At 32.4% G+C, this 23,393-nt stretch overlaps 2 protein-coding genes, 1 long non-coding RNA gene and 1 pseudogene across 3 annotated transcripts; 1 reads left to right on the forward strand and 3 right to left on the reverse strand.

The window, feature by feature from the left end:
- Window positions 1-1,127: 1,127 nt before the first annotated feature.
- LOC18111262 (uncharacterized) lies at window positions 1,128-4,224 on the reverse strand (annotated as a pseudogene).
- LOC18111261 (protein DETOXIFICATION 40) lies at window positions 4,198-8,104 on the reverse strand. The gene is made up of 8 exons (XM_006389574.3): window positions 7,972-8,104; window positions 7,463-7,872; window positions 6,622-7,253; window positions 6,415-6,471; window positions 5,377-5,615; window positions 5,007-5,125; window positions 4,828-4,914; window positions 4,198-4,523 (listed from the first exon to the last, which is right to left on the reverse strand). The coding sequence occupies exons 2-8, from the start codon at window positions 7,802-7,804 to the stop codon at window positions 4,458-4,460; spliced, it is 1,542 nt and encodes a 513-aa protein (XP_006389636.1). The 5' UTR covers window positions 7,805-7,872; window positions 7,972-8,104; the 3' UTR covers window positions 4,198-4,457.
- A 654-nt stretch (window positions 8,105-8,758) lies between these two features.
- Window positions 8,759-13,207, forward strand: LOC112323315 (uncharacterized). Its single transcript, XR_008056786.1, has 3 exons — window positions 8,759-11,562; window positions 12,488-12,567; window positions 13,161-13,207. It is a non-coding gene; the product is annotated as an uncharacterized LOC112323315 (long non-coding RNA).
- A 3,824-nt stretch (window positions 13,208-17,031) lies between these two features.
- Window positions 17,032-20,735, reverse strand: LOC18111260 (protein DETOXIFICATION 40). The gene is made up of 7 exons (XM_006389573.3): window positions 20,336-20,735; window positions 19,540-20,171; window positions 19,147-19,203; window positions 18,434-18,672; window positions 18,077-18,195; window positions 17,816-17,902; window positions 17,032-17,250 (listed from the first exon to the last, which is right to left on the reverse strand). Exons 1-7 carry the CDS (start codon window positions 20,675-20,677, stop codon window positions 17,185-17,187), a joined length of 1,542 nt encoding a protein of 513 aa, XP_006389635.1. The 5' UTR covers window positions 20,678-20,735; the 3' UTR covers window positions 17,032-17,184.
- Between the last annotated feature and the right edge of the window lie 2,658 nt (window positions 20,736-23,393).

Consider the following 23,393-nt stretch of genomic DNA (forward strand, 5'->3'; position numbering starts at 1 on the left):
ATTAATGATATGTAAATTATATTTCTCCTCCATTAATGTCACCGGAAGCCAAGGACTTTTCAGTCATTCTTTTCTAAAAAACCGACAAGATTCAAGGGTATTAATACCTCTTAAGCCATCCATGTAAGGGTTCAGAACTTTTTATCTCTTAAGGTAAACTTATATAAATTTCAGAGCATTAACATTCTTGAAATTCAAGAACAAATATCTTTTTTTCCATTAAATTTAAGGTTCTTTTAAGTCATTTATTACCTTCATATAAATATACTATTTTATCATCGGAGAGTTTTTAAATCCCCTGATTAAGACTGTTTTTTCAAATACTCAAGCTTCTGCCATTAGCTTGGTATTCCTTAATCTAAATAAAAGAATTCAAATATATAAACATATTGATTAACTATTATCTCAAAAACTAAATAACATATTATTTATATATCTTGGATTATACCATACGGACGAATCAGAATCATGTCGAAAAGAATAAAAATAATAATTGGGAATCAAAATTGAATAAAATAATAAAAAGAAGACCAAAATTAAAATTGTTTTATAAATATAATTATAGAACTGAAAATTCCAAAGTCATAAAAATGATTAAAAAATAAACTTAAAGTTTCATATCTCTCTACTATTCTCTTTTTTTATTTTGATCTTTCATTTTCTTTTTTAGAAAAAAATTAAATTTTGATTCCGGGTTGTTTAATTTCTATTTTTCTCTTACCATGTAGCTCAAGTTAACCAAAACATTGGATTTCACGTGATTGACACTGTTAGTAAATCTCTCAAACCATTAATTAGTCATGGATATAGATGGAGAGACTGTATGTGACCAATAACTTAAATTATAAGATCTAATGTGACCAAGATTGAACTATAAGGACAGATATAATCAAATCTTGAAATTTGAAGGACCATGAATCCATTTTAACATTGTAAGCCAGAGAGGCTAACTAATTTAGAAAATCAGAGGATACAACTACTATGAGATTAAAGCTTTAATTAATAGGCCTTGATGTTTGCTGGTTTCACTGTGAGTACCAAAAATTAATTCGTGCTCACAAAAAATAAGTGGTTACAACTATTGTGCATGCCAACTATTGAGACCTTCTCATGATCAATTGAAGCTCTTAATTTCTACCAACATTTGTTTGGGTCAAGAGTTTGTTGATGGCCAAGACATTGTTGCACAACTGGCGGAAAACTGCGTTTCTCAAAGACAGCACCATTTGTTGGCCATGACTGTTTTTCTTGAACCCATTCTCGCACGATTCTAAGTCAGCAATTGCTGCTCTCACCCAAGCACGCACATCATTAGTAGCGTTGGCTAGCAAAGCAGGCAACGAGTCATCAAGTTGCTGGATGGCATCCTAGTATTGGTCTGAGCAATCTTCTAGGTCTTGCTCAATGACAGGGTTCAAAGTCTTGTTACTAAGCAATGTTGTCTTGATGTACGACCTAGGATGTGTTTGTTGCATTTGAAGATGTAAGGTTTAATGCAATCACTACTCGAAAATCGATAAATACAAACGAAAATATCAAGAGAATATTTTCATCGGTAAATTTCTGAAGAATTTTACCGACGGAAATATTCTCTCGGTATATACCGAGGAAATTACCGTGGAAAAAAAATTAAAACAAATCAAAAAAAAATTGACGTGTCATTTTTACCAACGGAATTACCGACTGAATTTATTCCGATGGAAAATTCCGTTGGTAATTCCGTTGGTAAATTGTGAACACTGTTCATCATATCAATTACAAAGGGAATCACCGACGAAATTTTCCGTCGGTATTTTCCAGAGAGCTCCAGAACTGTTCACTTTCTAATTGCACTATTAATTGTTGTTCTTTACGAACAAAATCACCGACGGATTGAAAAGTCGGCGGTGTTATTTGGCGGTTTTCTGAAAAAATTCAATTAATTTAAATTTTTCATTTAAATATTACAAACGGAATTACCGACGGATTGAAAAATCATCGGTAATTGTTAGCAGTTTCTGAAAACTTTTTACGAAATTGAAAATTTAAATTAAATATTACCGATGGAATTACCGACAGAATAATTAAAAAAATATTAATATTCAATTATCCATTGGTAAATCCGTCGCTAACGCGCCCCAATAAAAAGCCTGAATCCCTTATTTCACAAGAGACATACTCATTTTTTATTATTCTTCTTACTACTTCTTCTTCTTCTTCTTCTTCTTCTTCACTATATGTAAAAAACATCAATATCCATTTCTTTCTCTTCTTTTCTCTCCTCATCTCCTTCTCTTTTCCTCCATGCTCGGGTATGTCTTCTTCTTCTTTCTTCTTTTATCCTCTTAGTTTTTTTTTTAATTAATATGCTTTACGAATTTTTTTTTCTCCTTAGCTTCACTTGCAACTACATTAAGGTAAGATTTTTCTTTTTTCTTCTTTTTTCATGATTTTTTCACTATATTTGTTTTTTATTTTATTTTTAATTGTTTTTGTTCTTAATAATTGTATAAATGTTGTTGTGAGATTATGTTTTTCATATGAGATCAATTTTTAGTTGATTTATTTATAGGATTTTTAAATTTTTAGCAATTGCAACTTCATTTTTTTCATATGAATTGTTTTAGTTGAATTTATTTTTTCATTTTATTTATTTGTTGCAAATTTGTTTGAGGTAGATTTTCTTATTCTTTTTTCCAAGCATTTTGAATATATATTATAGAGTGTTGATTTATGTTAATTTAATTATTTTATAATTTTATAAAATGAATTTTTTTAATGTTTTAAAATAATTACCGATGGATTTACCGACGAACAAAAAATTATCGATGAAAAATGCACCGACGGAACATTTTCGTCAGTGATTTCGTTTGTAAATTAATTACCGACAGAATATGTGTCTTACGCCAACAGAAAAATTCCGTTGGTAAAACTGTTAAATATTGTAGTTAATCATGCCAAGTTGTTGTAAATTGGCGCCTTTGCTATCAGGGTTAGATTCGAGGTTTGCAACACAATTACCCTTGTTATGAGTTGAATTACAAGAAAGCTCAGATCGAATTCTTTTAACTTCGTTGTTATTTGTTTTGATTATTTATTTATTATTATTGTATTTTTAATTATATTATTTAAATTACCAATAAACTAATTACTCGAGTCTCAAATTCTTTTTTCTTAATAGTTTTTTATATTAAAAAAAAACTTCGTCAGTGTGTGCTACAAATCTAGTTTATTAATAATGTTGGATGGTTAAAATCTTCCTTCCATGATCCTAGTTGTGCAGTGCATTACCCCCATTAATTTATGATAGCAAGAAACTTGTTTGTGTACATTATTTGAAAGAAAAGTAATCTTGGTAATTAAGGGGAATTTAGAGATCTGAGAGGACGTACTAAATATTTTTTTAAAATCATGTTCACCAATGCTATAAAGGATTTTGTCAGATCTATTTCCTTTTCATATGTTTAAATTTTCATATTTTTATTCAAGTGACATAAAAATCGTAATTTGTCTTAATTATATCAATTTGATATTAATAAAATATTTTCTTTCTCAATAAATTTGCTTGACTACATTTAACTAATCTTACGGCGTGACATATAGGGGTTTAATTGCAAACTTGTTAATTTAAGGGATTCCATTGTGATATATCATGCAAAAAGTACATATGGTCTCCGGAAGCGAATGGAATGGCCGGATGACTGATCCTCTAACAAATCAAGGCTTATATTTATTTAATTAGGGTAGGGGGAAAAAATTATTCATTAAAAATAAAACAAACAAAGAAAAAGAATCCATTTCTATTTTACTTAAATAAAGAACAAAAAAAAAAATTTGCACCTATGAATCAGTAAAAGGAATTTCTTTAAAACAATTATAATATATAAATCAGGAACTGAAATCTCATCTAGCCTTTTCTTTTCTAAAATACCAAAAAAAATAAAAAGATTATAGATTGTCAAAAACAATATGAAAAAAATGCTACTCCGATAATTATAATCATTGTGGGGGCAAGCTCATGATCATTTGGTTCTTTTTAAACTTGGAAAGAATAAAATAAAATAAAAAATTAGCAAACAAGCTTCATGTTTTTATCACCAAATTTTAAATGCTTTGAATATCCATGGAATGCCTCCATGCATGATTAAGATTTAATATTTTTATTAAAAGGTTTAGCATTTAAACAATGGAGGGATGAGACTGACGATGATTCTGGGATTGAACAACGAATATCTTATCCTCCATTATTTAACCCAAATATCATTCAATCATGCGCTGGGCTAAAATGGCTTGACGAAGTCTACTACTTCCAAACGCAATTCTTTTGAACATTATTATTACATTTAGTCCAATAGTTATTCAAAGAAAAAAAAAACAAAAATAGAAGGTCAACCCTTGCTTCATAAGGCTAGCTGTCTATTGAAAATGGCTACCAAATCCGAGACAAAATTTCTGCTGAAGTTGCTCCGATATCATTTTTACTCCCTCAAAAGCGGTTCCTTGTTATCATCCCACTTATCCAATCGACTCTGAGCTTTCCCCACCTGAAGAAAAAAAAACCCAAAGCTTACATTTCTCTCATATCACAATTATATACACTTTTAAGATTATATATCGTTTAAATTCAATCAATCTTCAAACGATTTTAAAAACATATTCTCTACATCTACATGTGATTTTTGTCGCTCTGTGTTAGCTTCAGAATTTAAACTTAAAAATATTAAATATATTTGACCAATGAGTCCACCCTTTAGAATTATTTACAAAATGTATGGTGAAATATATATATATATATATATATATATATATATATATATATATATATGGGTGTCTATGTACGTAGTCTACCTCTTTTCCCCAGTTTGTCCGAATTGTAGCCCATAATAAGACTATAGTCTGAACAATTGTGCCTCCTAACATCCCAGTCCATATTCCCTACGTACCATAATAAGAAAAATATATTATCCCAATAACAAAATAAAAAGTTGAGAGAGAATATCATCGATGCATTACGGTTCTGTACATACCTTCGTACCCATGTCGCATACAAAGCCAAGAACGCAACCCAACGGGATGCCAATGATGTAGTAACATGCAACATTGACATAAGCAACGAATGCTTGCCATCCGCATCCAACAGCCACTCCTTTGAAATGTGATTTCAAAGAAATAAAAAGTCAAAAAAACTTTAATGGCTGAAAGTGTTGTCTAACCTCTACTCTCTATGATCTTCAAAAAATGGTGGTTGAGAAGGTACAAGTGACGGATGCGGTTGAAATTGCCCGCAGACCCTTATAAAATGAAAAGCACTAAAAGACAACAAAGAGCCGTCCGCAAGGCAAGTGCAGGAACGTGTACAATAATTATCCCCCGTAAATCATGGCACCATTTACTTACCAGATAAAACAGGTTGGACTCCATTAAGCACGATGGAGGCTGCGAGGAAAGGAGATAGCTCTGCAACAGCATCGGCAACTACTGTACCGCTAGTGAAGGCATAGCTTATGACATGCCGCAGTAAGAGCACAGCAACAGCCAAGATCACAGAGATGAGCAGCGAGCATAAATTTACTATTACAACAGAAAATGATGTTGCTTTGGGATGTCCAGCACCCAACTCATTGCTTACTCTCACACTGTAATTAACCACAGAGAAAAGGAAAGAAAAACTGATTGTCGTTATTTATGTTAATTGTTATATAGCTGTCTATAAAACACAATTTCAAATATTTTATTTCATGGATGATTTTTTAGCCTTTGTAATTAAAGAGTGAGTTCTTTCTAATTAAATCAAGTACAAAACAATTATGATTTTTTTTTCTCCCGGTCCTAACACTCTCCAGGGATCTTATCCGCAACAAATGGATATTAATTCTTGAGAGAAGGGCTCTCTTCTTACGATATGCGGGGACTTGGTAGTGTGGTAACGGTTGTTTTTTAAATAATTTTTTGTGCCGAAATACATGTTAATAATATTTTTTTATTTTTTAAAAATCATTTTTAATATCAGTACATCAAAACAATTCAAAACGTACAAATCATATTAAATTTAAAAAAAAATTAAATTTTTTAAAAACGTGATTTGCACCGTATTCCCAAACATATGATCTTTGACAAAAAAAACTTTCCAACTGAGTTCTCTGCCTCTCAGCACTATCATCCTCCTTAATTAAATTAATAAAACTAAATACAAGTTCATTTAAAAAACTACATCAGAAAATAATATTAATTCTTTTATTATTACCTCTTAATATATTAACTTGAATTATTAAATTGAGATAATTAAAAAAAAAATTATCTAAGAGGATCTAACTGAGAATTTATTTTATTTCAAAACTAATTGAGAAATGAATTAATAAGTATATTGTTTGGTTTGAAGATCAGAATTGTAACAAATATTAAATAATATAGCCTCAATTATATACGAAAACTAACCTTGCAGCTGCCTGAAAACCGACTGAGATCATGATACACCAACCATTTATCGTCGTGCTGCATTGAAATTATCCGAGATTCATCAAAACATCTTAGAAGGGAACGATAATAAAAGAGAAAGTAAGCAAGTTCACCGTTCCAAACACACACGAAGAATGATCTCGTGCAAACTAGCTAGGTACATGCATGGAGTAGATTCTTGCTTACCAGATGGACAGAGCGTCCAAGGAAATTTCAGCATTTTTGAGCAATCCAGCGATCAAAGTTAGTATTTGGTAGTACCAAAGCTCAAGGCATAGCATAACACCTGATGCAAGGGACAACTTGAAGAAATCCCATAACCCAGTGAAGGCCTGTATGCTAAATCCCCTCCATGTGTGCTTGAACTTCGTGCTTACTAGAATGTAAACAAACTGGGCCACCACTATAACCCACCATGAAAAACTAGTTACCAATGATGCACCCAACAACCCTCCTCCAAGCTTGAAAATTACAACCCAACATAGTATTAGATGCAGCACAAGAGCAGCAGCTGATATGCATGTACTAGGGAAAATTACACTTTGCGCTTGCAAGAACTTTTGTATGGGGAAATTGCAAGAATAAGCAAAGATTTGAGGAATTAGACCATAGACAAAAAGCGCAGCTGCAGATGCAATGGTAGGTGATTCGTGTAGTCCAAGTAAGATAGGCTTGCAAAAGATGTAGATAAACATAAGTATAAGCCCAGTTAAAGTGAGGAGAATCGTCGATCTTTGCATATATACGCCTAGCATTTCATACTTGTTTGCTCCATAGGCTTGCCCACATAGTGTCTCCACCGCACTTCCCATTCCCAACTGCATGTAAATTTTTTTTAGAAAGAAACAAACTATTTGAAATAGACAGCTAGTATAATTGATGCATTCAGATCGTGCTTTGTAATGAATTTTATATTAGGACAAGAACAAGTAATCCACATACGATCAGAATGTATCTGTTGTATAAACCACAATTGATGCTAACATTTGTTTTAATTTACATGGAACTTTAATTTTCGAGACTATACCATAATTCCAAAGACAAAACCTTGGACACCCATGTTGCCAAGAGAGGCAGCAGCAAGTTCAAGATTGCCAAGATGACCACAAAACATTTGAGTTGATATGGAAACAAGATAATTGAGCATGTAAACCACAATTGCTGGTGCTGCTAGAGGAAAGAGGATTTTCAGTTCAACCCAGGTGGCTCTTAGGATTCGCTTAGATCTGGACAACTCCATATTAGATAATATGTCTTCAAGTTCAGAACTCACTGCCTCCCGGGAGAATGATCTTTTGTCATGCATTATTGACTGATAAGACTCATCTTCAGCATACTCTATTCTGTTGTCGTCACTAGAGGTGGCCATGATCTGTGATCTCTGATCGTTTTACTCTACACGAGATAATTAATGCTGATATAAAGCAAAAAGTTGATCTGACAAAGGGATATCGTACATTAGAGAAAGCACAAAGATAAGCTAATTCTCTAACAGGGAGTATGTTTACAGGAAAATGAGTGGAGATGAGAGCATACTTTCAATGGTTTGCATAAGTAGTCGAGACATAAACGTTGAGTTAGTCAGAGAAACAGTGAGTCAACTAACTTTCCTGGTTCTAGAAGAGAGAAAATCCAGTATCGTAGACTCACTGTTCTCCTTCTTAATTTGGTTGCTGTAGACCCTTAAAATTTCGTCTTACAATTGAAGTCATAGGTTTAATTAAAATTTGGCTAAAATTGAAATTAAACTTTAATGAGTTTAATTGACTTAATTAAGGATTTAATTAAAAAAAATTAAGTTTGGAAGCCTAATTTGGGTCGACTTGCAATAATTGAAAGATCAGGGACCTAATTAAACTTTGGAAGTGCTTAATTGTTTAGTGATGGGCTTAATTGCAAAGAAAAGAAAGTTTGAAGGTGCTAAAGACATGTACATTCAGTGACCAAAATTGATTGGATCAAGGGTGACATTGTAAGAATTAAGAGTTTGAATGGCCATTTAGGGATAAAATTGAAGAGTTTCATGGCAAAGGAACATATTGCATAAGACACTGAAATTAGAGGGACCAATTGAAAGATTCTAGGGGTAAAATTAAAACGATTCCTAAAAATAAAGATCAATTGAGAGTTTACTTGCAAAAGATTCAAAAGATTAAGGGTTGTAATAAAAAAAATGGAAGATTAAAACCCTAACTAACATAGGGTAACCAAAACAAAACAAAACAAAACAAAACCTTACCTGGGCTCAAAACAGCGCCGTTTCGGTTTATTCTGAAGAAGAAACAAATATTAAGGCTAGACCACTTATCATGTGACCACTATTCATCTTCTTTCTCGTAAGCCCGAAAAACATGGTTGGATAATCACCTTGCAAGATTTATTTCACCATCATCCCAAAATTCACCTCCACAACATCCATTAACAATCAATTTTTTTTCCTTTGTCCCCAAGCCTCTCTCACTAGACAACAAAATGACTACTCAACCAGCCATATCGATCTGCCAAAACAATAAAAACAACTGGTGTTCATGCCTTGCCAGCTTTAAAACAGGACAAGCAGGGAGCCTCATCTTTAATCGATGGCTGTCATCTCCTCTCCAACATCAAAGGTCCAGGTTCAACCAGCTCCCAACCTCTAGAATCATCCTCTCCGGCCACCAAAACCCCCATGAAACCTTAACAAGAAGGAGGGGGGATCGAGGACCATGCATCACCATACTGCATGCTATTCCATATATCAAGCCCTGGTTTTCACCCTAAAAACATAAAAAATAAAAAACCTTTACACCCTTTTCCAAACACTCGAACCATTGCAAGATTACAAACCTTAGCATTAACCACCGAAGCACCATCATCTCAGCCACAGCTCCTCCCCATAGCACATGGCCAGCATCCACCTTTCAATAAAATAACTTAGCCTTTAACCATTTTCCCATCACAAAGAGCATTACACCTACATCTCAGACCCGAGCATTTTCTTGATAATAGTATACCTCTAACCCTCTCCTTCGTTGCGATACAACATTGACATGATTTCTTAAAGTTGGCATCTGTTTTAAGGTGAAGGAGCTTGGGTCTCGAAATTTAATACACTAGTCCACTCTCGTTGCGCGCTATTATGTACTCTTCAAGAACGTCCACTACCACTACACAAGAGCATGCAAGGGAGAAGTCTAGCAACCATTTGAAAAGAAGAAGTTCCGATCTTTATTATTGCTACAGTATCGCAACTGTCTGCACCTTCCACACCCGTCATCAACAGTACCGTGAGCTCCTCCAACGCAACAGCAACCAATTTTTCCCATTCCAAGCGATTGAAAACTTCAGGACCTAAAACGGAAGCTTGTTCATGTGGATGCCTAGGAGAAAAGGTCATGGTAAGTGGTACTTGCCAAAGTTTTTCATGACTAGAAAAATAAGAAGGTGCTGGGTAACGTTCATCCAAACTGGTGGGTTTGATCTTTTAAACAGGAAAATTTTTTCTCAGTTTTTGTTTATGGATTAGGCTTTCCAAAGTCACTTGTTTTAAAGAAGAAAGGCTGTGCTATTCGGCGTTCCTTAAGCCCGTTTTTTTCCATTGGAAAAGGCCTGCGTTGGTTTTGGGCAAAACGTATGCCTTATCCGGGCTTGGGTTTTAGCAGAGGTCTTGAGTTAGGCTGAGAAGCCGATCCACAGCTTTTAGAATCTAAAACCATGTTTAGCTAAGCCAAAATTTATCAAAGTAAAAAATTATATTTTTAGGTTTCTAAGCCATGTTTGGTAAACACGTTTTTAAAGTAATTCTTAAATTGTGTTTTTTTTATTTTTTAATAAGAGTGTGTTTTGGGAAATATTTTTTAACACATTTTTCACAGCTTTATTTTTTTATTTTTAGATGACCATTTTCTAATTGATTTTGGATTTTTTATACTTTTTTAAAACCTTTTATGTTTAATATTTAAGAACGTGAACTTATATGTAAAATAATTTTCTAGTATTAAATAAACCAATTTAAAAAATAAAAAAAAAACACAAATTCTTTTTTAAAAAAACATATTTATGTTTAAAATTACATATGGCCAAATTGTAAGATAATTTTCATTCATGTTTTTGTAAAATAAAAATATTGTATTTTAAGAAAAATCAATTAATGAATTTTACAACTAGTCTATAAATATTCATTAGAACTTGGAATGAATTTAAAAAAAAATAATTTATTTTTAATATTAGAATTTATAAATTTACATATAACATGTATTTTCAATATTAAAAAAGCTAATTAAGCCAATAATAAATAAATAACCTCTCTCTGTATTTACATTTAATATTTAAGAATTACAAATTTATACTAATGCTGATAGTCTCGTAGGTAATATAAGTTTTGATTGTAATACAAGTTGATGTCACTAGTTTCATTCAGGATAACTAGTCAAATATAAATTCTGCTCATTAGACATATTGACACCACTAGTTTCATTCAGAATAACTAGTCAAATATAAAATCCTGGTCGTCAGACAAGCTAACATCATTAGTCTCATTCAAGGTAACTAGTTAATTTTTCATCTTTTCATTTCTCATGTCATAATTTATATAAATTCATAACATATTTAAACAAATTACAGTTATTCAACATTAAGAAATTTGAGCAAAATAAACGGTTGTTGTGCAAAGTACCTACCTAATGCTTGTGTTCAAGCAGAAATCCCCTATTGCTGAATGAATTATGTGGCTTTTTCTGTACCAACAGGAACAACACTATATACAATTCAATTACTATGGCAATCCAATTTAAATTTTCATTTCAAGTTCGAGTCTCAAATTAATGATAAGGAAAATATAAAGTTTTCCGTGCTTAAATACTTTTCATTAACATATCCTTCAATATACCTGTAATGTTTTGAATTAAAAGAGTTAGGAAAATACAACAAAGTTCTTGGTGGCTTAAAGAGTGGGTATAATTAAATGAGGGGTATTGTAGTAATTGTATAAAGAGATGATATATATAAAAAGGAAGGAAAAAAAACAAAAGAAGAGACCTGTAAAATTTTGAGAGAGAACCGCGGGAGTGAAGTGAGAAAGAAGAAGAAGAGAAAAGAGGGGAAAATAAGGGAAAAAGGAAAGGAGTTGGAGGAAATAAGTAAAAAGGGGTAAGATTATGCTTTAATGTGTATAATATGTTTTCTTTAGCTTTAATTTCAGTTTTGATGAATGTTAGGGTTTTGAAAATTTGTGTTTTGGGTTAATTGATGAATTAAGTTGAATGTTATGGCTTAATTGTTGTGAGTATTTGATTATTTGGATGATTTTGAGAGATTGAATTGAAAGATGATGATTTTGAGTTATGATTTTGTTTGAATGGTGAAATTGCGTTAGGAATTTGGAGAGAACAGTAGGTTTCTGTTAAAAATTCTGGGTTGGAGGTTGAAGATGACAAAATTTCGGTTTGGTCCCTTAATTTTGGAAAATTACAGTTTAGTCCCCAAACTTTGGAAAATTTACAGATTGGTCCCTGGAGCCTATTCCGAGAATCTGAACAGAATAACATATGAATTATGGACAGAATTATTGTATAGATAAGAGAATTTAACACTTTCAATTTGGTCCTCCAATTTGGCAAAAATTACAATTTGACCCTAAAAATTTGGTAAAATTCCAGAATGGTCCCTGTAGCATAATGATATATCCTGGACAGAATTGAGGATTAATTATGGTCATAATTTCAGTATATTCATGGATTTATGATAAATTTCAGTTTGGTCCTCCAATTAGACAAAAATTGCAATTTGACCCTTAAAAATATGATAAATTCCAGATTATTCCCTAGCTGTAATATTAGCTTTTGTAGATTAGTTTGATGAATAATTAAGGGTTATTTAGTGAATTATTTCCAATTTTATTAGTTGTTTTATTATGGATTAGATTTCGGGAAAACCGTTAAATGTTGGGTTTTTAGGAAAGATAACTAGTTAGTTCAAAAACATATAGGGTTATGGAATACACCCTTAGATAAGTGTATTAAATAGGTTATATGTTATTTTGAGTCATTCTTGAACATGTCTCATTTGTATTTAGATAATCCTGATATTCTACCGGCGGGACGTCAGTAGGATTTCCTTCGATATCAGCTTTGAGTTTTGTTGCTTTCGAGTCAGGTGTGTGGATAATTTTCCATATGCATGAGAAATATTATAAATACTTGATTTGTTAATATGAATTGGATCATGCTTCTTGATAATATATATGTTGATTATTATCCTTGTTATGATAAGCATGATCAATTGTTGAATCCGAATTATTGATATGAACCAGTATATATATTATGAATTGACTTCTGAATTGATAGCTCCTCATTTGATTGATGTCATGAGTTGAGCCTTGAGATATGAATATGTCTGTTTGATTATGATTATGAACCTATGGTATGTCAGTCAGAATACCCATGCTAACAGGGTAGTGTTAGTCTTTGTGCACATCGTATCTGAACCCTAGTTGGTCGGGGGAGTCACCAACCTGTGTGGATTGATCATCCCACAGTACGGAGCCTCATGCTCATTGCATTTTGATTTTCTGACGAGTTTTACCATATGATCTTCTTGTTATGGCCAATTTGAGAACACTTCCATAAGAACCTAAAGCCATACTTGTATATATATTTCTCATTGTTGTATTACCTCGTGTGTGTATATTGAACGTTATCTACTCACTGAGTTGTTGAACTCACTCTCTCATTATTTATCATTTTCAGGCTTATAGCTTGATAGCAGGTCACTTTTGTTGAACCTTCCGAGCCTGAAATAAAATTGGCCAAAACATCCCTTATAAAAGAGGTATGAATTTTATTTCCAATAAAATTCCTTACCCTGAAATAAACTCATCAATTAACACTTTTAAATAATGTTTTCTCATCAAGTTAGTCAAACTAATCTATTATTCCTTTATTCTACTTTGGTTGAAACTACCATCCAAGAGAAATCCTACTTACTCTTTTATATAAATTATTTTTAAAATTTTAAAACATTAAAATCATCCTTCAAGTATTCTAAACAGAAAGCCTACTTACTTTTTTATATAAATTATTTTTATAATTTTAAAACATTTATACTATCATTGAAGTATCCTAAACAGAAATCCTACTTATTTTTTTTATAAATTATTTTATAATTTTAAAATATTTAAACTATCCTTCAAACTAATCCATTATTCCTTTATTCTACTTTGGTTGAAACTACCATCCAAGAAAAAATATTTTCATTTATTAATTCCAAGCAATTTGACACATGATTTATACAATATTACACATTCTACTTAACATCTTATAACACAATTTTTACACCAATTAAATTAATTCTAACCATTATTCCCTTTACTCTCCCATGGCCAAACCTACACAAGAAAGAAAAGGAAATCTTTAAAGTTTCTTAAAATTCCATGCATCACCCAATTATTAAATAATCAATCATACACTTTAATATTTAAATTCCATAACAATTAATACAACAATTCATTCCCCCAATTTGTTTAGTCTTGGTTGAACCTATTATGGAAAACGTATATATGGTTTCATTCATATTCATTACAATTAACACTTTGTCAAAACTTTATCCCTTACTTTTAGCATATGTAAACATAATTTAACCATCAATTAGATAAAAAAAAAACCCTATCCCTTTTTACTTAGCACACTGAAACTTCCTTCTCCAAGAAATTGCATGTGTTTTTCTCAATTTCTTTGCAGTTCTTACATTACTCATTTATTTAGTATCTAACTAACACAATTCAACATTAATTAAATTTAATCAATTTAAGCTACCTTCACAACCCCTTTGCTCGAACAAGTTTATAGGGAAAAAAGGTACCAAATATCTTCAAATTTCTATAATTCACCCATTAGTAAGCCATTTCACCTGTAAACCAACGCAACTCTACACCAATTTATACATCAACCCAACATAATGAATCCAATTATTTTATATATAATGTTGGCCAAAACCTTTGTTCATGGTGAGGGGGGTTTTCTTTCTAATTCTCATAATTAATCCATTATCAACCTCTTAAATTCTTCAAACAACACATTTAAACATAAATTCCTTGTCAATTTAAACATTTAAAATCCCTCTATTTGAACAAGACTTGTTCAAATATTTCATGGTTAACAATGGTGAGCTTCCTTTTTCAATTTGCAAAATTTACATCTAGTTCACTTATTAAATACCAATACTAACACAATTAATTTTATACAAATTTCATGACAATTACATCAAATAATCCTAACCCCATTAATTTCTACCTGGGCCGAGTTTGGTGGAAGAATTATTCTCAATTGAATCCTTACCTAATCATTTATTATGTCAATAAACATCATTCAATTACAAAAACAACATTTCAAAAAATCAATTTTTATAACTCAATTTTTACATAACACTAATGCATTTGTTGTTACCCATTTTTGGATTCCCACACAAAAAATACAAAAAAATATATAAAAAATACAAAAATACAAAAAAATACATATAAAAAAATATATATTCGGAAGGAATTCAAAAAATAGTAGGAGTGAGAAAAAGTCGACGTTGGAATGCCTACAAAATAGCGAGAGATTGGTTGAGGAGGTTTAAAAATACAAGAATTGAAATTTTGACAGTATATTTTTTACTGATGAGAGCCATGAGGACAAGAAAAATTCAATTTGAGAAAGAAAATGCCAAAATCAGATGTTTATGGATTCAATTAAATTTTATCCAAGGTTTAATTGAATTTATGGAGGGTTTTGATGGCAAGAAAATTAATTTTTTTAAGTCAATTTAGGCTTTTATTGAAAGAAATTAAAGATCTGGGGTCCAATTATAATTTTAAAAAGTTGATTTGGCCAAATCAGGGGCTTAATTGAAACAATCCAAAAAAAGGACCAAACCGGAAAAGGCACTAAACTCAATGGATCCAATTACAATTTTTCTGGGGGGCTTGATTACAAAATTGCAAAAAACTTCAATAACCAAATCAGAAGTATCATTTGAGTTTTGAAACGGCGCCGTTTCCATGAACACTATTGATTGTCTCCTTCGGAAGCCGTTTTAGCAGTAAAAGCCGAGATACGTTTTTTTCAGCAAATGCGCTAAATTGCTTCAGTTATGGGGCACAGTTTAAGGCTGTGATCCCTTTATCCGTTACCATCTTTCTGCAATAAAAGCATTCATCCTCTGGCTATAAAAGCCAGAGGAGAGACAGGCAAGAGAGTGGGAAGAGAGAGAGAGAACAGGGAGAATAAAGAAACTGAGGGAGATGTGAGGAAGAACTGGGAAACACAGGGAGACGGAAACAGAGGAGAGGGACTGTAGAATCTCCTTCAAAACTCCAGCATTCCGGAAGCAAACTCAGACGAACTGTGAAGAAAAAAAATACCAGTAGCTAGGGAAAGCAAAAGAGAAGAAAGAATTAACTAGAGGAAAAGCCAACGAAAAGGGGAAGAGAGCAGTCCAAAGCACGCCATTGTCTTCGTCCTGCTTCCAGGTAAACTTCTCCAGGTTTGCAAGATAACTCACCAATACTGTGCACAAACAGAGAGAAGCACAAGCAGAAGGCAGGAGGAAAGGAAAACACAGAGAACGGGAGGGTGAAAGAAAGAAAAAACAGGGAGAAAAGAGGAGAACAGGAGAAGAACTAAAAAAGAAACCAGGGGCGGGAGCTTCCATTTAATCAGCAGCACCTCACGCCTTCATCACCATCATCTTCGTCCTGAGCAGAGGAAGCACAGAGGAACAAAAATAAACCGAAGAAGCAAAAGGAGAAGACAGTGGAGCAACACACGGGCAGAGAATAAAAAAAGAAAACTCAGAGAAAGGATAGAGACACGAACAGAGGACCAACAACACACCAGTGCATTCAGAACATATTGTATTTTCATACAAGAAAGAAAATTTTAAAAATATGTATTAGCATGTATTTTAGCTTTAATAACTAGTTTATTAAAATCGCAAGAACTAGACCAATATTTCAAAAAAATTTAAAAAAGTATTTTGTTTTCTTTTAATATTTGGGGTTACGACCTTATACGTAAGATATATTCCGGATATTAAATTATTTTGTTGACATCAGAATTACTCGATAAGATAAGAATCTCCTTACCGAGAAGGACTTTTTTTAAACTATAGACGGACCAACAACTAGAAAACACGACAAGACCTTAGATTTTATCAGACAATAAAACAATGCAGCTTATCTTAGGTAGGGCGTATTTGGAGTGCTAATACCTTCCCTTTACATAACCAGTTAGGGTTTCTAGTTGCCAAAACATTAGGTGGCGATTTTCATTTAAATTTTCTATTGATAAGAGATAAGAATTCCTTGTCTCCCCATATTTGTCATATTTTTAGATAATACAAAATTTTGAGGGTGGATGTTTTCGGCACGATGCCACACACGTGCGACACTCTAGATAGGATGGTCATCCCTTTAGATATGCCAAGGAAGGATGAGTCCGTTCTTTAAGTATGCTTAAAAGAGGAGGATCATAAGGGTTTTGTAGGCCTGTTAAAATAGGTTTATCTCTGTCCAAACCCGGTTCAATCTCTAGTTTAACTAAAATGGATTGAGGATTTTTATTTATAAATGCAATGCTCTTGAAGCATGATCATTATTTTTATTTCAAACAGAAAAGGATGTTAAAACTGCAATACTTAAAAGAGTAAACCTCTTGTTCCTTAAATTTGTTTATTAAAAGTGGTTACTCAACAACAAACAAAATTTTCACCACGCTGACAGCAATGTCCTTTTTACTCTTTTAAAAGTGGTTCCTTAACGTCATCCCATGTATCCAAACGACTCTGAGCTTTCTCCACCTGAAAAATCAATATTTACAACATGATTTTACAATTATATAAATTTTAAAATTGACCATCAACTTAAAAGAATATTTCTATATACATGATAAAGATTGGATAGTTGTATCAACCCATAGAATTAAGATCTAAGATTTTAAGGTTTTTAGCATATTTATAAGACTTAAGCCACGATGCTTGAGTTGATTTTTTTTAAATACCATGACTTAATTCTTTAAAAAAAAAAAAGTCAATAAGTTTATCTTAAGTTGATCAAGTCGCGAATCAACTTAGATTTTTAACTAGATTAGATTGAATTAATTATTTTTTTTATTTTTTTTCAATTCGGATCAGCTCAGGTTTCAAGTCGATCCATTGAGACATTCTATGTTTTATAATTACAAATTTAATTTGAAGTTATGTATTATATATCTGAAAATCTATTAGACTTTTTAATAAATTAAATAAAAATCATTACCTCTTTGTTTTTACCTGGTTCAAAATGTGTGTGTGACCATATATGGATAAAATGTCGATATATTTTACAGTCTATATAAAATATAAAATATATGCAGAATAAATTTACCTCTTTGTCCCAGTTTGTTCGAAATGTAGCCCATAACAAGACTAAAGTCTGCACAGCTGTGCCACCTAACATTCCGGTCCATATTCCCTATAAAAAGCAGAGACATATTCAGTATTGGTAAGCTAGCTAGTCTTGTTTCACAAAAGCAAATTGAAGACAGACACCCACATTAACACTAACAATTCAACATAAATGGACAAGAAAAAATATTATATATATGATCATGCGTTATGGCTCATAAAAATACATGCACATACATACCTTTGCTCCCATGTCGCATGCAAAGCCAAGAACGCAACCCAACGGGACGCCAATGATGTAGTAACATCCAAGATTGACGTAAGCAACAAATGCTTGCCATCCGCACCCAACAGCCACTCCTTCAAAAGGTAAATTTAGAGAAATCAGTCAGTCAATGAAGTGTTGTCTAACCGTCGGTCTCTATGATCTACAAAGAAAGTTTGTTGAGTTCACATAGATCGATGTGACGGGTGTGGCTTCAATTAATTTAGCGGCTTGCCCTTAAAACGACAAGCAGTAAGAGACAGCAGAGAGGGGACCGCAAGAGAACTGCAGGAACATCCGCAATGCTATCCCACATAAATCACGGAGCCTTACCAGATAAAACAGGTTGGACTCCTCCTAGCACGATGGAGGCTGCGAGGAAAGGAGATAGCTCTGAAACAGCATCGGAAACCACTGTACCGCTAGTGAAGGCATAGCTTATGACATGCCGCAGTGAGAGCACAATAACAGCCAAGATCACAGAGATGAGCAGTGAGCATAAATTTACTACTATAACAGAAAATGATGTTGCTCTGGGATGTCCAGCACCCAACTCGTTGCTTACTCTCACGCTGTAATTAACAATAGAAAACGATTGAAAAAATAATTGTCATTATTTATATAAAAGACAATAAACTATCTTAGGATTATAAATTGGGTCCCAACAAAATAAAAAATCAATTGGACCTTACCAACCATATATTGTTTTAAAAATAAAAAGGATTGGATTCTAGACTGTTCGATTAAAAAAAATCAAATCATGTCAGAATTGAGTTGATTTGGTCACATGGTTGATCTCAGCTTTACTTATCAAAACCCAACAATCTGTTTTTTAACCTTATATTAAAAAATTTAATCCAAACAATATCATATTTTATTTTATTTTAATAAAAATTGGATTAACTATTCTCACTTGAGCTTGTCCAAATGGGGTTTTAAAACTATATATGTCATCAACTATCTTTCATTACTTAGATTAATTGTTTGTATAACTGTAAAAAAAATACCAATAACAGAGTCTCAATTATAAACAAAATTAAACTGACCTTGCAGCCGCTTGGAAACCGACAGAGACCATAAAACACCATCCATTTATAGTCATGCTGCATTCAAATATAAAGTGCAATTACTGTTTATAGTAAGAGACCCAAGCAAACAGATCTTCAATTGATATCTATCTATATTATATTTTGTTCTTGCATATATTATATTTATAGTCTCAACTATTTTTTGATTACTTAATTTAAATATATTATACCTATCGTTCTTGCATGCATTTCTCGAATCCAAAGGTGCTACTGAGAGTATTCAAAAAGGTGGCTCTGTTTTTTATTTAATTTCTTTTTTCCACACTAACCTTCTTCCTTTAATTCATTGACTCAATCTGAATCACAAATGGCTAGATATAAACGAGCAATTAATAATAGAGCTGTGCTTACCAGATGGACAGGGCGTCCAAGGAAACTTCAGCATTTTTTAGCAACCCTGCAATCAATGTTAATACCTGGTAGTACCAAAACTCAAGGCATAGCATCACACCTGATGCAAGGGACAGCTTGAAGAAATCCCATAACCCAGAGAAGGCCAGTATACTAAATCCCCTCCATGTGTGCTTGAACTTCTTGCTTAATAGAATGTACACAAACTGGGCTACCACTATAAGCCACCATGAAAAACTCGTTACCAGTCCCGCACCCAACAAACCCCCTCCAAGCTTGAAAATTACAACCCAACATAGTATTAGATGAAGCACAAGAACAGCAGCTGATATGCATGTACTAGGGAAAATCACACTTTGAGCTTGCAAGAATTTTTGTATGGGGAAATTGCAAGCGTAAGCAAAGATTTGAGGGATTAGACCGTAGACAAAAATTGCAGCTGCAGATGAAATGGCAGGCGATTCGTGTAGTCCAAGTAAGATAGGCTTGCAAAAGATGTAGATAAACATAAGTACAAGCCCAGCTAAAGTGAGGAGAATCGTCGATCTTTGCATATATACGCCTAGCATTTCAAACTTGTTTGCTCCATACGCTTGCCCACATAGTGTCTCCACTGCACTTCCCATTCCCAACTGCATTGGGAAAAAAAAAAAAAAAGTCTTTCTTTTAAAAACATATCTCAATTGATTCATGGATTGAAACAGATAGATGTGTCAGTAGTGATTGATACATGTAGAAAATTCTGACAAGAACATGTAATCAACGCATTTTCAGAATGGATCAGTTGAGACCATACCATAACTCCAAAGACAAGACCTTGGATGCCATTATTGCCAAGAGAGACACCAGCAAGTTCAAGATTGCCAAGATGACCACAAAACATTTGAGTGGATATGGAAACAAAAAAATTGAGCAAGTAAACCACGATTGCTGGCGCTGCTAGAGGAAAGAGGATTTTCAGTTCAACCCAGGTGGCTCTTAGGATTCGATGAGAGCGGGATAATTCCATGTTACATAATATATCTTCAAGTTCAGAACTCACTGTCTCCGCGGAGAATGATCTCTTGGCATGCAATATTGGCTGATAAGACTCATCTTCAGCATAAATTATCCTGTTGTCGTCGCTGGAGGTGGCCATGATCTTTGGTCTCTGATTTTTCCCCCCTCTATATGAGCTAATTTAGCAGAGTTATTTATAAGGTAAAATCTGGGTCTTACGGAGAAATATTTGTCTTAAAAAATCAAAATTATTAGACGAATAATTATTTTTATAACTGTGCCACCTAACATTCAAATCCATATTCCCTATAAAAAGTAGAGAAATATTTAGTATTGGTTACGTTATTCTTGTTTCCCAAGAGCAAATTGAAAATATTCACATTAACAATCATCATAAATATTGGACACGGATAATAATAATTTTTTTCTCAATCATCATTAACACTGTGATGCATTATGGTTCATAAATAGGTATCCCTTAGTGCCCATGTAAAAGGAAGAACGCAACCCAGTGGGGTAGTAACAAGCAACAATATTGACATAAGCAACAAATGCTTGCCATCCACATCCAAAAGCCACTCCTAATTCAAAAGATAGATTCAGATAAATCATTTAGTCAAAAACCCTCTACCAAAAAGTGTTATCTAACCACTAGTATCTGTGATCTTCAATGAAAGGTAGTTGAGTTATCACGCAAAGCATAACTCAGCTAAAAAATAAGGTGTGAAATTCTAAGACTATATTATAATAAAAAATACAGCATATCAACTATTTATTTAGAGATAAAACCCACAAATCAAAACTAAATAGAAAAGGTAATTAAAATTAAAAACTCATTAGAAAAATAATTAAAACATAAAAAATAACATATTTCAGCTCTAATATGAGGTCTTCCAAACCAAAGCTAGCTACAACCTCGTCTAAAAAATTAGGCTTGTAGAATCTCCTAATCAAATTTAAGTCTGATTCAATGGTAAAATCTAAATTTATGGCTGCTTTTGTTAGACTAGGCAATTGACGCATCCAAACTTCTTCTTAAGCTTTGCCTTTTTTATCTGGGCAATACATATACCCACAACATGTTCTATGTCAGTCACCTTTACTTGTGGAAGACTTGACCTCGAGTAAATATCAAATTCTGAATATAATGGCTCATCAATATCACAATAGAATCACAATAGAAATAACTATCAAAAGCATTAAAGATCTTGGAAATACCCATATTATCTATCTAATTGATAATATAAGCTTTGTTAATAATATATATTTTTTTATAGTATAAAGATTATATTTCTTCTACTGCATCTTACTATACAGACCCATAAAAAATCTCTCTTTCAGTAGAGACAACAACAACCTATCTCATTCTTTAAATACTTTAGCACAATGATGCTTATTGGTAGCCCTGTTATATTTGGCATTGACTTTTAACAATTTATATCACATATCAGCAATCATAGCTTTCTCACCCATAGCCATATTCTTGGTAGCAATGTTATATCTCGCATAAGCCTAGAATATTGCAAATACATAATCTTGAATGGTGATTTGCAGTAGTATTATGATTAGCATTGTTATATATAAATTCTATTTATGCAAGTACACAATCCTACTACTTTGGCTTATCACCATATATGCTTCAAATCAAGTTGCCAAGTGTTTGATTTAGCGACTCCATTTTCTCATTTGTTTATGGATGTGTTGTACTAATGAATTAATAATGAGTCATATATCCTCCATAAAGTCTACCAAAAATAACGAAAAAACTTATTGTCTTGATTAGGAATAATGATTTTTGGCATTTATTGCAAATAAACCACCCCTCAAAAGAAAAGCTAAGCAATCGGAAGAACATCATTTGTTTTCTTGCAAGATATAACATACACCATCTTTAAGAACTTATCAACAATAATAAATACACAATCCATTCTCATTTGTATGTAGGATAATCCAAGTATAAAATTCATAGATAAGTCCTTACATGTATTTTCAAGAATAGGAAAATACATTTATAAATGTTTATTTTATGTTTGTCATTTGGTTGTTTGACAAATATAACATTTTGCACAAACTTATCAATATCGCATTTCAAGTGAGGCAAATGATACCTTTAAATGACAACATCAGTAGTCTCTTTTTTTTTTTCCATAAATGACTTTTTTTTTGCCATAAATGATTATCCAAGCCTCCTCCATGCAAATCTCGAATCACCTTATCTCGCAATGAAGAACGAGGAATGTCAAGCTAATTAACTGTCATCAAGAACCCATAAAGTTTGTGACATTCTCTCATAACTCATCAAAATCCTTATCATTCTTGTACATTTGTTTCAAATAATCAAACCCAATGATCTGTCCTCGTAAAGTAACAATAGTTGGTTTTCTGCTTAAAGCATCAACAACTTTGTTATGAACTCTAACCTTGTACATAATTTTGATTAAAAAGTTGCTGCAAGTTACCCATCTCACTTGTATACCATCACTAATTCTCTTCTAACTATGTAAAATTTTTATCACCTCTTGATTAGAATACAAAACAAATCTCTTACCTATTACATAGTACTCCTACCTTTTCAGAGTTTGAAAAACAACATGTAACTCTTAATCATGTGGGAACCACTTTAATCACAAGCATAATATTTGACCTTTATAGTTTGTCAAATTTTGAAAGTGCTAAACATAAAGCAATGCTTGATATTATATTTTATCAAATCATATCAAATCAAATATCTTTTTTTCTTCTTCTCCTTGATTCAAATCCCTTTCATTCAAGCATTCAATAATTGGTGTAACTATGTTTTCCATATGAAATTATTGAGCATGTTAGACAAATCAAAAGGAATAATCAGTCACTCA

This window comes from Populus trichocarpa, chromosome 11 (genome assembly GCF_000002775.5).
Source record: "Populus trichocarpa isolate Nisqually-1 chromosome 11, P.trichocarpa_v4.1, whole genome shotgun sequence".
Classification (NCBI taxonomy): domain Eukaryota; kingdom Viridiplantae; phylum Streptophyta; class Magnoliopsida; order Malpighiales; family Salicaceae; genus Populus; species Populus trichocarpa.

What these genes read in the sequence shown, in the direction of transcription:
- LOC18111260 (XM_006389573.3), bottom strand. Translation starts at nt 20,677, where the DNA reads ATGGCCACCTCCAGCGACGACAACAGGATAATTTATGCTGAAGATGAG. An exon ending in TTGGACGCCCTGTCCATCTG is followed by an intron (nt 19,204 to 19,539) that starts GTAAGCACAGCT and finishes ATTTGAATGCAG; the next exon opens with CATGACTATAAATGGATGGT. An exon ending in CATGCGACATGGGAGCAAAG is followed by an intron (nt 17,903 to 18,076) that starts GTATGTATGTGC and finishes TGCTTTTTATAG; the next exon opens with GGAATATGGACCGGAATGTT.
- LOC18111261 (XM_006389574.3), bottom strand. Translation starts at nt 7,804, where the DNA reads ATGGCCACCTCTAGTGACGACAACAGAATAGAGTATGCTGAAGATGAG. An exon ending in AGTCCAACCTGTTTTATCTG is followed by an intron (nt 5,126 to 5,376) that starts GTAAGTAAATGG and finishes CACATTTCAAAG; the next exon opens with GAGTGGCTGTTGGATGCGGA. An exon ending in TATGCGACATGGGTACGAAG is followed by an intron (nt 4,915 to 5,006) that starts GTATGTACAGAA and finishes TATGGTACGTAG; the next exon opens with GGAATATGGACTGGGATGTT.